Source organism: Poeciliopsis prolifica, unplaced genomic scaffold, assembly GCF_027474105.1.
Source record: "Poeciliopsis prolifica strain line A6 unplaced genomic scaffold, Auburn_PproV2 SCAFFOLD040, whole genome shotgun sequence".
Taxonomy (NCBI): Eukaryota; Metazoa; Chordata; class Actinopteri; order Cyprinodontiformes; family Poeciliidae; genus Poeciliopsis; species Poeciliopsis prolifica.
This window is the reverse complement of record NW_026562415.1, coordinates 1,025,390-1,041,725: the sequence shown is the minus strand read 5'-3', so window position 1 is coordinate 1,041,725 and position 16,336 is coordinate 1,025,390. Positions and strand designations below refer to the sequence as shown.

The 16,336-nt window shown below is 38.2% G+C and overlaps 1 protein-coding gene across 1 annotated transcript in view; it reads left to right on the top strand.

The window, feature by feature from the left end:
* The window catches only part of snd1 (staphylococcal nuclease and tudor domain containing 1), a 164,854-nt gene that overhangs the window by 36,483 nt on the left and 112,035 nt on the right, over positions 1-16,336 (top strand). The window contains exons 12-15 of the mRNA XM_055054667.1: positions 2,781-2,881; positions 5,161-5,271; positions 7,086-7,158; positions 10,759-10,900. Of these exons, the coding sequence (XP_054910642.1) occupies positions 2,781-2,881; positions 5,161-5,271; positions 7,086-7,158; positions 10,759-10,900 (427 nt within the window). The remainder of the gene's footprint in view (positions 1-2,780; positions 2,882-5,160; positions 5,272-7,085; positions 7,159-10,758; positions 10,901-16,336) is intronic.

Genomic DNA, 16,336 nt, shown 5'->3' with positions numbered 1-16,336 from the left:
AGCTGTGTGATCATCGTTCAACAGAATGTGCTTGAGACAGTTGCTCATTTTAGTTGTGGCAAATCTCAAACTCCCACACTTTTCAAGGTAAGCAGCCTTTCGCTTTGCTCCTGACTGGGAAAACCACTCATGTGGAACCCATGCTGGGCTGCAGTGTTGTTAATCACAATGTGGCACATGTTCACTTTTACATTACAAGGCTTTGTACAACTTGCCTCATGTAGTAAGACCACATGAATTGGTAAAACTAAAACATTAGATAATAGATGTAGATAGGCGAAGGCAAATGACTGTTTGATTTTCATTTCCCAGCTGAAAATCAGCTACGTTCACCTGCTGATTCCAGTTTTAGCCAATTTGGATTTCTCTTACTCTGTTTTTCCATCTTCTGTTAGAGACTTGCAAATTTGCACTTCTAAGCATTAGTCTAATCTCTCCAGAGAACTGTGGCCCTTAACTCTCAGATTGTTAGACTCAACATTTTCAAACCCAGCATTATGGGTTTGAATAATGCTGATAAAGCAACATCGGTCTGTTTTATTTTCAGAATAAAACAGACCGATGTTGCTGTAAAATATTGTATTCCAGATATCTATCAAACTTGGCAAAGTTGCTCCTTCATATATGTATCAAAGGGGACACTTTCCGAAAAAGAAATGAGTTATCATTTCCCCTCTGACTTCTTTTCTGACTGACATGTTCCTCACTATAAAGTGTTTGGTGTAAATGTAAGCCCTTAAAAATGCCATAAAAGTCAGTATTAGGTCATAAAATTTGGGTCTTAAACTTGTAAGTTTAAGATATTTTTGGCTTCTGCAGTTCTTAAATGTGCTGATGGTACTCATTTGTACTGAGATTTAGAGCTCTGGTTGAGGAATTTGAGCGTTAATGTGATGTGACAAGACCCCAGACGCAGAGAAGAAATGAACCCTGTCGAAAGAAATTTATTCCCTGAAATTCAAGTGTTCCTGAAAAATACTTTTTTATTCCTACGGAAGAAAAAAGGAGCTGGCTGTAAACTTTTTCATCGACAACTGCGATTGACGTAAAGGTTATGGTAAACTGAATGTAGGGAAAACTTTGACCCTCTGTTTAAGGGCAATCAGCAACAGATGGAAATTGAGGTTTTTAGCCTCCTATTTTATGTAGGTCTTAAATTGAAATCATTGCAACCTTTAATGGAACTTAAAGGACCTTTAATAAACCGTGTAGTGTGACATTCACTGACTCCAAAAAGATCTGATGTCTGAGTTTCTGACCTGCTGGTCACCTGTCAGAGCTCTTTATCACTCATGCAGACATGTTGTATACACAATTCCTTTGGCAGAAGCAGCCAAGTATTCCTATGCCTTTCGTCACCTCAGCAGAACAAACACATTTAGTCTCACACCTCGACTGTTGTTCTTATCACTCCTCCGGCTCTCTGATCCATTCACTGCCTTTTCCCTCTGTGTTTCCCGTCTTCTGGGGGGTTCTAATGGATGGATTTGTCTTATCCAGAGATCTGTTAGATGGTCTGTGGAAAATGGGCCTAGAACCTCTCCAACTGAACTCTTCTGCCGGTGCTTTGTAATACGTTCTGTCCTTGCCCGGTAGGGTTTGAGTCTTTTCATGAAAACTTTTGTTTCTTTGTCTCTTCTTCCATTTTGTCATCACCATTTCTAAGCTATGTTGTTTGTCCATTATGTCCTTCTCTTCTCAATCTTTTTTGTCTTTGTGTTTTCCCACACAGCTAACTGTGACCATCTAACATCTCCTCCACTACTTTGTATTAGAATAGCTTGCTCTACTTTGAATCCTCTCTTTGCCACAGACATGAAAATTCTCCCTTCCTTCATTTCTTGGGTTTTTCAGATCCCTTCATTGCACTTAAAATGGGAACAATCTACTTTATCCTTCATTGCGCCTCTTTCACATTCTCGCTGGGAGGAGCCAAGTGTTGTGGAAGAGACGTTAGTGAGAGACGACGCGCTAGCCTAATGAAAAGCACCCCTGGAGTCCTTTTAATTTGCCTCCTCCTCAGAAATTGCTAATGGTTCTTGGTGCCAAACAGCACTCAACAACCTCCTTCCTCTTCCTTCTCTCTTTCCATCGTCCTCGTCGTGTCGCTCTATTGACAAGCTGCCGTTGTTCTTTCATGTCCCTGTAATAGGCCTGTGTGTGTTGTCTGCGCCTGAGTCAATGACGATGTGAAGCACAGTTAGATGCCTCCGTTTTTTTTTTTTTTTTCCTTTCTTATTCGTCTGACACACTTTACATGCAGCTCCTAAACAGTGGACTGTATATGTGTGTGTGTATGCGTGTGCCCGCATGTGCCGGTGTGTCTGCATCCCTCCCTATTAGCACTGTCTACATGCGTTTGGCCCACAATACTGGCTTCCCCTGTCACATGCCTGTGGAGATGTGCACATGCACACAGCTGAGTGACAACATTGTATCTTCAGGGTGAGTGGGTTGGAGTGTGTCCCCAGGGAGCTTTGTTAGGAACGCACTGTGTGGGGTCATTTGGGTTCCATAGCTGCTCTGTGTTTGTGTGTGTGTTGTCCCAAACACCCTCAGTGTGTTAATACTACTCCTCTGGGGAGTTCCACAATGCTGCCTGATGTGATTCACACTGACTGGGGGTGACCTTGAGAAATGGGACAAACAAAAAAATAAAAAAAGAGGGGAGCCACATACACAGAGAAAACACTCCCCACACTAATTATTGGAGTAACTGATGCCACTCACTACTCTCGACATGTGTTTTTTTTTGATTGGCCTGTGTCCATCCCCTACAGGTCAACGTCACAGTGGACTACATCAGAGCTGCCACTGGTGCAGGAGAAGGAACACCTGCCTTCGCAGAGCGCACCTGTGCCACAGTGACTATTGGAGGAATGTAAGTAATAATTTTGTCTGCCAAGCTGAGCAAAACTACTTTCTACCTTTTTTTTCCCCCCTTTTTTTTCTAGGGAAGTTACAAATACATTGCTTTTGAAAAGCCGTTTTATGTTAGGACAGCAAGCTTCAATGCATTTACTTGAGATTTTATGATATAGGTCGACTTTAGTAGTGCATAATTGTGACGTAAATGGAGACTGATAGGTAGTTGGAAATTTATTTTTTTATGTATCTGACAAGGGTTGTTTGCATTGTTTGCGCATAGGGTTAAAAAACAAAAAGAACCATGATGTTTTTAAAAGGTCTCTGGCTCGCACGAGAGTTTTATTTCAAAGTATCAGAGTGGAGGAGGCCGAATATGAGAGCACTGCACACTTCTCTGATTTCTATTAGCAATAAAGTTTGAAACCTCTTTATCATTTTTTCTTTATTTTGCAATAATGTATTATTTTTCTGGTTGAAATAAAATACAAAAGGTTTATGGTTGTAACTGAAGTAAATATGGGACAGTTCAAGGCCTATTAATACTTTTGCGAAGGACAAAAGATCAGATCACTCATCAGTTCATGTTGACTCTATCAACACATTTCATTTTACTACTCTAATTTCATCTGATAGAACACAACAAGATCAGTTTTGAATGCTTTGAATTCGTAAGCTTGTTAATCAGAATTGAAGCTGCTGCTTTGTTCTGAGCAGGGTCACCTGAGTGCAAGCAATTATATTCTATCTGCAAGCCTGTCTTTGAAGGAATTTGGGTTATCAGTTTGTCATTTTCTTTACACAAGATCACAGATATAAACGCTTTTCAGAGGTTGAAATTTAATCAAAACCATCGCAGAGCTTTAATGCGACATTGCTAGAAAAGAGGCTTTAGAAGTCTGTTTTCCCCTCAAAAGAACTTTTGAAAATCACACTCGTCCTGTGTTGTTTTTTTTTTGGTATTGTTCTTTTCCCCCTCCGCCAACAGTATTATTGGAGCCATAAAGCAGCATCACACGAACACACACAGACAGGCAGATCTCTCCATATCATCCAACCAGCTGTCTCAAATGTGGTGGCACAGAGGTCAGGTCTGCTCATGTAAGCAGTCGTTTAGAGTCTTCAGTTGGACCACATCACACTATGATTCTCCTGGATAACAGTTGGCAGAGTCCCCATGAACACTGCAGTCAGGGTTGAGGAGGTTAGTGAGATGGAAACTCTCAACCCCTCTGAGCCCCAGTGGGTGACTGGTATTTTTGGTTGTCTGTAATAATTACTGTATTAAAGAATTGTTTGTGGCAAGACTTGTTTTATTTCATGTTTTTACAGTTTTGAAGACATTTAATTGTTATTCAGTTAGTTGGTACCCACATGAGACTGAGTAGTCACTCCCACAGCTGACAATTAACCCATCTTCTATACACAAGTTGGGATCAGCTGACTTTGAGGTTTAAAAATTGGTGTTTTAAAATGGCTGAAAATGGGTTAAAAAATTATTGATGCTCATGGTTTGTGAAATGGAGTGCTATATGTCTTAAGCATAGAGGTAATGCCAGTCACATTACAGTTCTTGGCAACTTATGGTACAAATAGAAGAGGGATGAAGGAGTGAAGAGGTCAGTTGAGTCAAAGCCAGCATGAAGGGTTTTCTTAAATAAAAAAGGGTAAAAAAAATATATCTGAAATGTCTTAAATTCAAATCTTTTGTTTGACTTTTAAATGCGTAAATTGTCTTTACATCTTTCTCCAGGGTGACCATGCCTACTAAAAAAAAATAAAAATCTTAAATTCTAAAATAATGGCCTAATGTCTTTAATGGTAAAAAAAAAAAAATCTAAGACTTGTTATTCACAGGTCTTAAATTTTGTCTTTTTTGTCTCACATTTTATAGATATTGACACTTTAATGCAAAGTTGGCATTTTTAATGGCGTTTCAATGCAACTTTCAGAGCAACTTTGCGTTAAATGTGTCTTTAGCGAATTACACTTCATGACAACAGTCATAGACATTCATAAAGACTCCATCATGTTCATGACAGGTGTTATGCCATGTTTATGACAGTGTTATGTAAGTCTTTTGCACACGCCGTCAAATAAAGGGTTACCAAAGTCTAAAATTTGAGTTGGTAAAACCAGCAGAAGTCCAGTTCTTAGTAAAGCTCATTCCTCATATGTTTGGGAACATACAATGAAACCTCTAGCAGTTTAGAATGACACTAACTATACAGATTCGCTTTCTCATGTCTTATGAAATGGAGTATTAAAGTGAATTGTCCCCTTTGTTTCTGCCAGTAACATAGCTGAAGCTCTGGTCAGTAAGGGTCTGGCCACAGTCATCAGGTATCGACAGGACGATGACCAGCGCTCCTCCCACTATGACGAGCTGCTCGCTGCAGAGGCACGGTGAGGAACTCCACTACTTTTTCTTAATCTTTTCATTGACCTCGCAATATGGATTCGTGATGGTTTGTGTGTTAGAATTTGGAATAAAATGGAGCATTAAACATCAACTTGAGGCACCTTGCAGTTATGTTTTAAATAAACTTGATAAATTAGTCTTTGTAATGACCCTGAGTGTTTTCCCTCTGATGTAGGTAAGGTTACCCCCTTGCTAATTCTTTAAATTTATTTTTATAGTGTCACCATAATTAGTTCCTGCCCATCAGGCTGGTGATTCACTTCCCGAGGAAACATGTCTCTGCTCTTAAATATTTACTCACACACATACTAATGACCCCTGTGCTTTCTCTGCCTCTGTCCCTTTTTAATTTTTTTCCCCCTTTTTTTGTTTCTTTTTGTATGCCTGGGCACACATACACCATCCCAGGCGCCAGACGTTAAATCAGAGTCTCTCTTTACTCAGGCCCTATGAATATAATTATGTGGAGGTGCAGTGGAGAGATTTAGTACAAGCTTTATTACTCTGCCATAGATTAAGATCTGCTTGCTGTAGGTAGAGCAGATGCAGCTGCAACCTTTTTTATAACATTAACTCTTCCTCTCCTCTTGTCTTTCAGTGTCACCGGCCATCTGCCCCTATTTCTCCTGCTGCCTGTTCTTGCTCTCTCTCTTCCTTTTGTGCGTTTTGTCCTTGTTTCTTCCCCTTTGCTGCTTCCTGCGATGTCCTTCTACGGGCTTGCTCTTCTGGGTCTTCTTTCCCTCATTTCTTTTTGTCACTTTTCCTTCCCTCTGCTGCTTTTTCTCTCTCGCTCTCTCTCTGTCCCTGGTGGGGTCCTATAAGAGACGATGAGCGGTTTCTGTCTATTGCCTTAGTTATATTTTTAGCTCCCATTGCATAAAGCCAGTGGCCCACAGCCTTCAAGGAACCTCCTCTAGGCTATTAAAACGCACATCTTTACTGTACAGGGCTGCAGAAATGTAGCTGGCTTATCTTAGCAGCACTTTTGTGGTCCATCCCAGTGACCCAGTGGACAACAGGACCTTCAACTTTATCTTCATTGCATTTAATCTGGCAGGCTTATTAAGGCAGCTCTTGCTAGGGGCAGTCATCATGGAAGACCCTTAGCTGCCTCTAAAGATAGATCGTTTCTCTTTTCATATTCATGATGCTAAATAATCTCACCATTGTGGTTCCTCTCTTTTTTAATACAAGCCTTAAAATGGAGAAAGTGTTTCCTTTTTTTTATTCAATGTACAGGTGTTTTTGTGTAAATTAGAATACCCATTCTAAAAGGAAGAGAGAGAGCAAGAAAGGCAAAATAGTTTAGAGTTTAACTTGCTACTAATGATAATTAAAATTGGACAAAAACATTTTGTGATTCACAAATGTAATGTTTCAGTCATGTTATGGGCTATGTAACCATGCAGATCATTGCTGACATCAGTGATGCAGCAGTTTCCATGAGGATGTTTACTGTTCATGCTTCTATCAATCGGAAGTTTAGTGGAAGGAAAATATATGGTAGTTAAAGAGACATGTTGTAGTATAACTTCAGAATGTGGTTTGTATTCTTGGGAATTATTAAAATTTTCTCGAAATCTATTTTTGATTTTCATTCACTGTAAACCATGGATATAAACCTTATAGAAATAAACACTTCAAACAATCGGTCTGTGATGAATCTATGTAATTTGACGGTGACTTTTTGAATTGAAATACTGGATTAAATGAATGTTTAATCAACTGAGACGTTCTTTTACCTTATGCACATGTGGAGGCTGTATGGATTTCTAATGGTGGTGTTGTTTGAATGCAGGGCCATCAAAAACGGAAAGGGGCTGCACAGCAAAAAGGAGGTCCCCATCCACAGAGTCGCTGATATCTCGGGGGTATGCACATTTTATTATTTTTAATAATACATGTACACTCATCCTACGCAGGGAAATAAGATGGTTTACATGATGTGGATAATAGGATGAGCATTCATGTGCTGTGGCTATAATTGGAATTAAATCGTTTTAAATGTAGAGTCATTTGCACATAAACATCATAACTCTTAAAAGATATGTTGGGGCCAGTAATTCTCAGAAAATGATCTATAATCATTGACTCATCCTTAGCGGCCTCTAAAAAAATAAACCTCATTAATAAAAGCATTTCGGTCCTTGTGCTCAGGGGCTTGATTGAGGCGTCATTTGGCTAATGAAGCCTGATTGGGAGGGCTCATCACACGAACATTATTGTGGGAAATCCATAAAAGCGTGCAGTAAAGGTTGATTGCTGCACTGTTTTTCATCTTTTTTCATATGCTCAAGCCAGGAAGCTGTTTTTCTTTCACTGAAACAAAGTTTAGTCTTTTAAGACATCTCTATGTAACACAGTAAAGAGCATTTAAATAGGTGTGTGTTAGGTTTTACTCAAATGGAAACTTGCACCTCTATCTATTTTTATAAAGTGAATGTGATCCAAAAACGTCTGATTAATAATCCGTGACATACTGCTTCGTTATATTGAGAAAAGCGTCTAACTGGATGTTCTGTTTTTTCTTTTATTTTGATCAGCAGTGACCGTTTGATTAGAAATTGACAATTTCCTATCAGCATATGCCATCATATGATATGTGATGTACACCCACCACAGCCGTGCTTATCACTGACATGCTACACAGCTTGAAAATGGAACTCTAATAATTTCCTTTGCTTAAAATATTAAAGCTGTTTCATAAAGACTCTTTGTAAACACACGGCATGTTCTCTCCTCAGCTCCTAATTTAATTAGCGTCTACAAATGTCAGTAAGGCCAGAAGGAAATATTTTGAATGTTTTTCTTAATCATATATTAGAGCGTGGAAGGTTTACAGCGATTAACAATTTGGAGAACCGCAACAAAGAGTCTTTAAATCACCAAGCCTCTATGAAAGCCTTTGGTTTCAATGGGTTTGCACACACATTTACCTTTGGCCTATAATTGTGAAGGGCACTTGGAAAGAAAAAAGTGTATTTCTTTTAACAGAAAACCTTAAATCACACACTACAAATGAATTTATTTAGCAAAAAGATAGAAATACCTTACTATAGTGGTATTTTGTGTAGCCATTTTAATGTCTGACATGTTCTACAGCACTCTGTAGCTTCACTACATTTGTACTTATTAGCTGCACCCTGTCACTGGGTTCAGGTCAGCGCCATTATCTCGCTGCAAACCCTCCCTTAACTTTTCTGTCTGTCTCCAATAAGACATGCTTGATTTCCAGCACGATCTAGGACTGTTGCCAGCGATTCCCAGCATGTGTGGATGTGCTTGTGCGTGCACAGGCACACACACACACATGCACATACACATGCACCAGTTGTTTGGCAAGGCTAATATAATGAGCATTCTTTAAAGCATTACAAGGACCAAAATAGCATTGTTGCTCACCAGCCCCAACATACTTTTCCCCTATTCCTCTAAATACACACCCATCCCCCTTGTGGAAATACACACTCCTATATGTCAGTATCCTTTAGTGAAGGTCTTTTGAAAAGGATTATGCACATTGAGTGGGATGCAGTCACAAATAGTGCAGAGATAGGGTTATAAATGTATACTGTAGGAGATGCACAGAGGTGGTGGGAGGAGAGTGGATAAAGCACTTGACTCACCTCGTGCCTCTAAAGGTTGCATAATGAGGTCCTCTTCTTTCACTTGTCTCTCCCTTTTTCTGAACCAAGTTGGGTTGCACAGCCCACACACGCTGCAGGTGCGGTAAATGTTTGTGTGAACTGGAGTGTCATCTCCCACTCGAGGGGTTATTTTGGAATGCAGTGGGTGGAGTTCAGGTGGAACATCTTATGGCTAAAGTATATACCCCTCACTAATGCACTCTGATTTGAGCCCTGCTGATGACATGAACTTTATTTTTTTCTAGTAAATACACGGCTGCTTTGAGCTGTGTCATTCCCCCGGTGGGAAAAATAATGAAATGAAAGAAAATATTGATAAATTGTTGTTACCGAAACACTGAACTCTCATAAATTTGCTTTGGTAATGGTAAACTGGCAAATGGTAAACTGGTTTGTTTGCTCTGACTTTGTGTCTGAGCCTTTGTTCCTACTCCTGTGTCCACGCTGGCTCATCCAAACACAACACTGGTTCATGACTCACCGGTCTGTTGTGCCTACATGCTCATGCCTGGAGTAGGCTCACATTAAATTATTTTTTGTAGCGTTTATGAATCTTCCTTTGCTACTGAAGCGCTAGTGCTGCCTGAGTGCACGATTTAGCTCAGCTTGTAATTTTTGGCCCGAGTACACCAATAAGTTGTGACTCACTCTCGCAGACAGAGATGGGAGCAGGAAGGGAGAATTATTTTTGATTGCATGAGATTCCAGATGTGTCACTGAGAAGGAAGGCAGACTTTATTAGGCCATACTGTGATATAAAGATGTGGGAAAAGCAGACTTTCACTTGGTCTTGTTCACCTTTTGCAATCTGAGAGAAATTGATCTTAAAAGCCATATTCCATAATTGTTGTTTTGTTTTTTTTTGTTTTTTAGAACTTATCGCCGTCATTGACATTGTGTGAACAAAATTGAAAAAAAAAAACACAAAAATATTTAGAAATGAATGAAAGCACCCATGTAAGCAACAACACAGTGACTTTAAATTGCCATACATTAGCTAATTCATTATAGTTTATAACCTCAATTAGGAATACCAAAGTCTCCAGGTGGATTTGAGTTAATAAGGTGACGATTTGGAAGTTGAGAGAAATGTTACTGGAGTGCAGTAACATTTGTTGCACTTAAGGCTACAAATTTAACTCAGAATGCATTTAGAGGACTTCTGCTTTGGTTCTGACTAGCAGTTTTACTGATGTGCACAGACATACTTGGTTAGGATCCTTGGCCTGCTTTGCGTGAACTTGATTTTTGAAGTCTCACATTTGATTAAATGATCAGTCTATTTTTCTTGTGAAAGTTTGAATGGATTACACTTTGGGAGCTGCCAAAACAGTCCGCATCTTGCCACACCATTCAAACATCTTTAACACTTTTCCTCTATAATCAAGAAAACTCTTCTTCATTTGGCTCAGGCACTGAGAAAAAAGTGTTTTGTTTGAAGCTAATTGTGATTACTCCACATGTAGAGCGAATTGTTTTATTTAATTTATTTTTTTCTTTTTGGTGAGAGCATTTAAATATTTATTCAAATATATTCACAGGTATTTTTTTTTCTAAAAATTAAACACAAGAAACTAAGCAGACAAAAATAAAAATATGATAAAAAGGAAGCATTTTCCTTTCACTGTATATTATGTTGTGTTAGCAGTTTGGCTGATGACTCCTTGTTACCTAGTTTTTTTTAAATCAAAAACAATTTTGAATTCATTGAACTTTTTCATAAAAACAATGCAAACTCTTATTTTTTATTAATTCTTCATAGATTTTAAAACTTTGACTCTAAAATGCTTGTATTTGCTTTTTAATTCTCTCTCTTTCCTGCAGGAGACACAGAAAGCCAAGCAGTTCCTGCCTTTCCTGCAGAGAGCTGGCCGGTCAGAAGCTGTTGTCGAATATGTCTTCAGTGGATCTCGTCTTAAGCTGTACATGCCCAAAGAGACCTGTCTCATCACATTCCTTCTTGCTGGTAGGTTTGCCTTTCTAATGTCAAAGTCCTTTTAATTCTGCCATCTAAGTCAGTGGATCTAAGTAAATAGTCAGGTTTCCTAGCACCACAATACTGACCAAACATTTGAAAACACCAATATAGCATGAGTTTTTCAGTATTTCTAAAGACAAAATGGGAAAAAGACTTGTTCTATGTGAGGGATGTAGTTTCATTGTGGTTTACAATTTTACTCAGAAATACATGTTCCCAAGGTGGATAGTGAAATTGGGTTTTTCCGTTTGAAATGAGGATCTCCCAGTATTCTAGTAGCAATATGGCTGACTTGTGTTTTTGTGAAAGCTGCAGTAATAAAACAGTTTATTTGTACTTCTAGCAACTTGTTACTTGGAAAACTATAAAAACTTCCACACAAAGGCAGCCATTTACAACCTGTAGCTGTGAACATTTTTGAAGGTGAGTTAGATACTCCTAGATTCATGTTTCTGCCTTAGGGAAAAATAGCCACTGTCAGTTATTATTGATTCACCTTTTTTAGCTTCAATTTAAACTTGCAAATATTGTAATGCACTAGTCTACTGCACTTCTATTTTAGTAGGTTGAAAAAATGGTACACTTTCTGTAAACTACTCATTATTTTGGCTTCTTTTTAGTAGCTATTCATCAAAGTTTATTAGCTTCAAATTTACTTTGTAAATGGTTTATCCCTCAATTATTTTTGGCTACCAACAGGAAGAGACTCTTGGATCTAATTGTTCCCTCTACATAAAATTTAATTCCTTATATCCTTAATTTCTGGAGCAAGAATATCAACAAATGGCTATTTTTCTATTAGAGAGGTGCAAAACTAGTGAATACCAAAGTATTAAATGGATGTTTTTACAGCAAGAGTAAACTCATTTTTGTCCCAAGAGTTTTTGTTATCTTATACTTTAAGAAGGTCAAGCTGTGAAGACTCGATATGTTCCCAGAATATCAAAGTGTACCTTTTGGCATTTCAGCAACATTCAGTTTATTTCCCCTGCTACAGATAGTAATCACTTGTCCATTACCTCATAAACAACAACACGGGGATATATGTTGAACTAAACAGAACTGCAATAGTAACGTATCTGATAAAATGTGGAAAAAGCTTCTAATTACAGGTGCATTTCTGAAGAACTCAAATATCAAAGCTGTCACATTAGACCCGTTGAAACGCATTTCCACCCATAGAAATGTATACACCATATACTTGGATGAGTCATCTTTTATGTGAGTTCCTGCATCAAAGTGGTGTGGCATGGAACCTCCTGATTGCTTTAATGATGACCTTCAGCTGGTTTGTAATACTCTGGTTGTTTCTGTTGCTTGTGGATCTTTTTCTGTCTGTAAAGTTGTTGCTTGACAAGCTGGCCGTTTAGACTCCTCATGGATATCACGAACATGAAAAGTAGCAGCGAAAATTCAAACTTTTTAAAATTTATTTTTTAAAAGTGACTAATTTAAAACTCTTAAGAAGCAGTCATTTAATAAGGACATATCTGACCTTGTAATCCCAATTGAGCATAAAATCAAGAACTTAGTGATTACCCCCCATTATGATCATATTATGCGGTTCTTGAGAGAGCAAAATGGAGAGTTTCACTGAGTGAATGGGATCCCATTGGTCACTATTGGTGTGCCTTTAATTTGAATGGGTGATGATTAATATAATCCATGATAATAGTCTCATTTTTAAAAAAACATTAGGAAGGACATTATCATTATATCATTTGATGAAGGTAGGAAACGGTTCTCTAAAATCTGATTTTGTAGCCTAAAGAAAAGTACATGGCAATCCAATCAGGGAGCGTCCAGTGCTTTTTTTTTCTTCTTCTTTTTTTGAAACACATTTTGTGAATGTCTCTGTTAACCTTGAGACCATGGTGGTAGACATGAATCTGATGGACTTGTTGAGAATCTGGGAAAGCTTAAATAAATAAATAAATTCTAAGTGATTAATTACAATGTGAGCATGGAACTGATGGGGAAAAAAAAGTACACAGCATTGACTCCGCAATGTTGGTAAGACATCATGTTAAGATAGATTTTATATACACAATCACGGTGCTGTTGGCAAATCTTAACTTCAACAATAGAGCTGAAACCCCTGAATAGGTAAAATCAAGGTTGTCATTGGCAAAGCATTTTCTCCAGGAAATGTCATAAGCTTTATACCTTTAAATCAAATATACAACTTTGTTTTCTTATAGATCACGATTGATACCATTGATATTCCCAGTTGCTGCTAAAGCGATACATATTTCTGTTTTTTCATCTCTTTTCCCCTTCATCGTTTATTTGTCAGGTTGAGATGAAACAGTATATCTTCTAGGGCACGGCCTCAATGTTTTTGTACGTGACGTTTTTAGCTGTATACTTGATTTTCTTGACGCAAGTGATATCAAACCCATACCACTGCAACCCATACCACTGCACATGAAATGAAGCCCGAGGGGCAAAAGACACTCATCTATCTGCGTCTAATCTCCCGGCTCTTTATCTCTGATCACATTTTTTTTCCTGTCAAAGTTTTCTTTTCATGTTTTAGTCACCCGTCTGTATCAGGGGTCGTGTGGAAAATGACACAAGCAATAAAACGGTTGTAATACGGTTGTTGTATTTATTTGTCTAATGAAAAGCCCTCAACCTCTGGACCTTTCACCCTTTTAAGCTTTTTTATTATTCTAAGTATAAGTAAGATGTCTGGTTTTATGTTATAGCTAGTGTGAGTATTTTAAAGAGTATTTTAACTGCATCAACTCTTATTTAAATACAAGAACTCGATGCACATTTTTAATTTACTGTGGATTTTCTGAAATTCAAATTGACTTAAAATTATGCTCTCTTAGAGAGTTGTTTAGTAAACTCCTCTGGAACAATGCTCTGCTTTTTGATATTGTTGATTGATGTGATTTCTGAACCTGATCTGTTCCACCTTGGAACAAGAACAGTTCCAGCTCTTCTGTAAAAACCTCAAATGAAGAACTTGAGTAAGCAAATGTAAACTTGGAGGGTTTTAGGAAGGAAGCTCATCATTACAATTCATTCATCTAATTTTAAAGTCAAATTATATTATATGATTTCTAAAAGCTGGGCCCTGTTGTTGTCTGGGTGTTAAATAAATAGTGATTTTGCACACAGAAAATATTCAAATGATCTTGCAGTTAAAACAAGCACTGCATTATTAATCTGTTTTATCATCTGTTTGAATAATTTATTCACTCTGGCCATATTTTTTTTTATTATTGTTTAGCAATGTTGTGGGAAGCCATTCAAAAACCAACTGTTTATAGGAGCTCTGCAAAATAAATTATCCCAGTGCAGGAAGAGATGTAACATTCTAATTTAATTTCTAATAATACACCACAATTCTCACATTTAACATTTGCACTCCTTGAATTAAATTGACTGTTTTCTATGGTGAAGTTGGTGTCCTATTGTAACTGTCCTTATTAGACACCTTGTCAATGGGTTTCTCCATTTGAACACCTCAGAGCTCGAGTCTCTAACTTCCCTTCCAGTTTTCCTGTTAGATCGAGTTGGTGCTATAAGGAGAAAGAAAATAGGGTCACAGAAACAAAGCACAGCAGCAAGCCCATGACTTCAAAAAAGACCGGAGGTGTGCATCTGGAGTTCAAGGGTAGTTCCCCTTACTCTCTTCCTACAGCACCTCAGCTTTCTTCTTTTTGCTTGCTGGCCTATACAGTGTCACTTCCAAAAGTAAGTTTTCTAAAAGGTGAAAGAGTAATTCTGCGTATTCATTTTTTTTTTCTTTGAATAAGGAGAATGGATAGTAGTTAGTGGCATAGCACTGTGGGTTTTAAAGCTTGATGAAAGAAGTTTCAGCTATTGGAAGGGGGAAGAGGATGAAGAGAAACATATTTATGGTAAATAGAAAATAAAACAAAAAACACAATTTCTTTGAAGTATTTGGCCATAAAGTCCTGCAGAGACTATAGGGAGACAACGCAGTGAGGAGGCTGTAAAGAGTTTATTGGCTTAAGTAGCTTTTGCAGAGTTTCTCTTGCAGAGAAAGCAACAGCCATCACAGGTGAAAAGTACTTGCAAAGTTACTCCGAGTTCTTTATCTCTGTCAGAGAGATGAAACACCTGTCACCCGGACACAATGTCAGCAAAAAGCTTTAACCGTCTTTTGTTTGTTGACAATTTAAAAATATGGAAGTGAGTGCTATGGTCAGATTTGGAGGGAAAAAAAACACCATCACCCTGACCACATTGTCCTCACATCTACTGGTAGCATCATATTGTGGGGATGCTTTTCTTGCCACTGTCAAAATTCAGACTTGCATACAAGTTGAGTGGGGAAAGAAATATACCAATGGATGATATCTGTATAATCAAACTGAGCCTGGGCTATTTTTCCACAACATCCAGTCTCTAGATCTAGAGAACTGGTTGAGAAATACTCCAAAAAGGCTGCAGTTAAAGGTTTTATATTTCATGCTTACCTTGGAGGCTGCTGCCTCATCTTTATCTAACACAATAGACAGAGGTTTATAGATGTTACACAGCAACATATCAAAAAAGTTAGGGGTATGAAAGACATTCTTTTTTTCCCTTGTTTGTAAATGTTCACCCAACAATCTATGCTTTGCCAAAGGATGTGTTAAAAGGCTTACAGAAATGTTTCCCATCTTTATTGTCACCATAAGTGTAATTTAAGGCATCTGTATTTTTCTAACACTAGAAATCTCAGGCTCTGGTTACCTTGAAGTCTCAAGATGGATTCCTATAGTGGTGTAAAATTTACTGCACAATAAGCTACAGTATACATCCGCCTTTAGACAAATCAATAATCCACCATATTCTCTGTGTGCTTCCTTGAGATGAAGAAAAAGCTCTCAGAAGCACTGCAAATATGCCTACAACTAATATTTAACTTTAATAAATAACGGATGGAGGTTCCTGCACATACTTAATGATTTATTGATTGTGCTGCATCAGTTTGCAGCAGCGAAGGTGATATGGGATCCATACAAAGACAACAGGTTTTGCATTCGTTGTGTATTTTAATGAATTGTTTTACTATGCCAGATCTTACAAATCCAGTGTTTAAGGGAAAGAAATCTCAGCATTTTTGATCCCCTCAGGAGATTGGATTGTGTGTTTGCTTAAGGCTTGTTGGAGATATTGGGGCCTTACATTAGGGAGTCATAGAGGGATGATGTTGGGCCGGGAGGATGGATTGAGAGGATAAAAGCAAGAGGTACTCCGACCAAATCCTTGGATTTAGTTTTCCCCTAACGTCGTACTTTTTTGTCTACTCTCTCCGCCTGCCCTCTTTACCCTTCACTCACTTTCCCCAAATATTCCCACCTATATTCTTCACCCGTGGATGGACCTTTGTTCCTTTGGCCTGTGTCCACTGAGGCAGCTGTGAAGAGGGAGATATTCAAATAGGGGATTGTCACC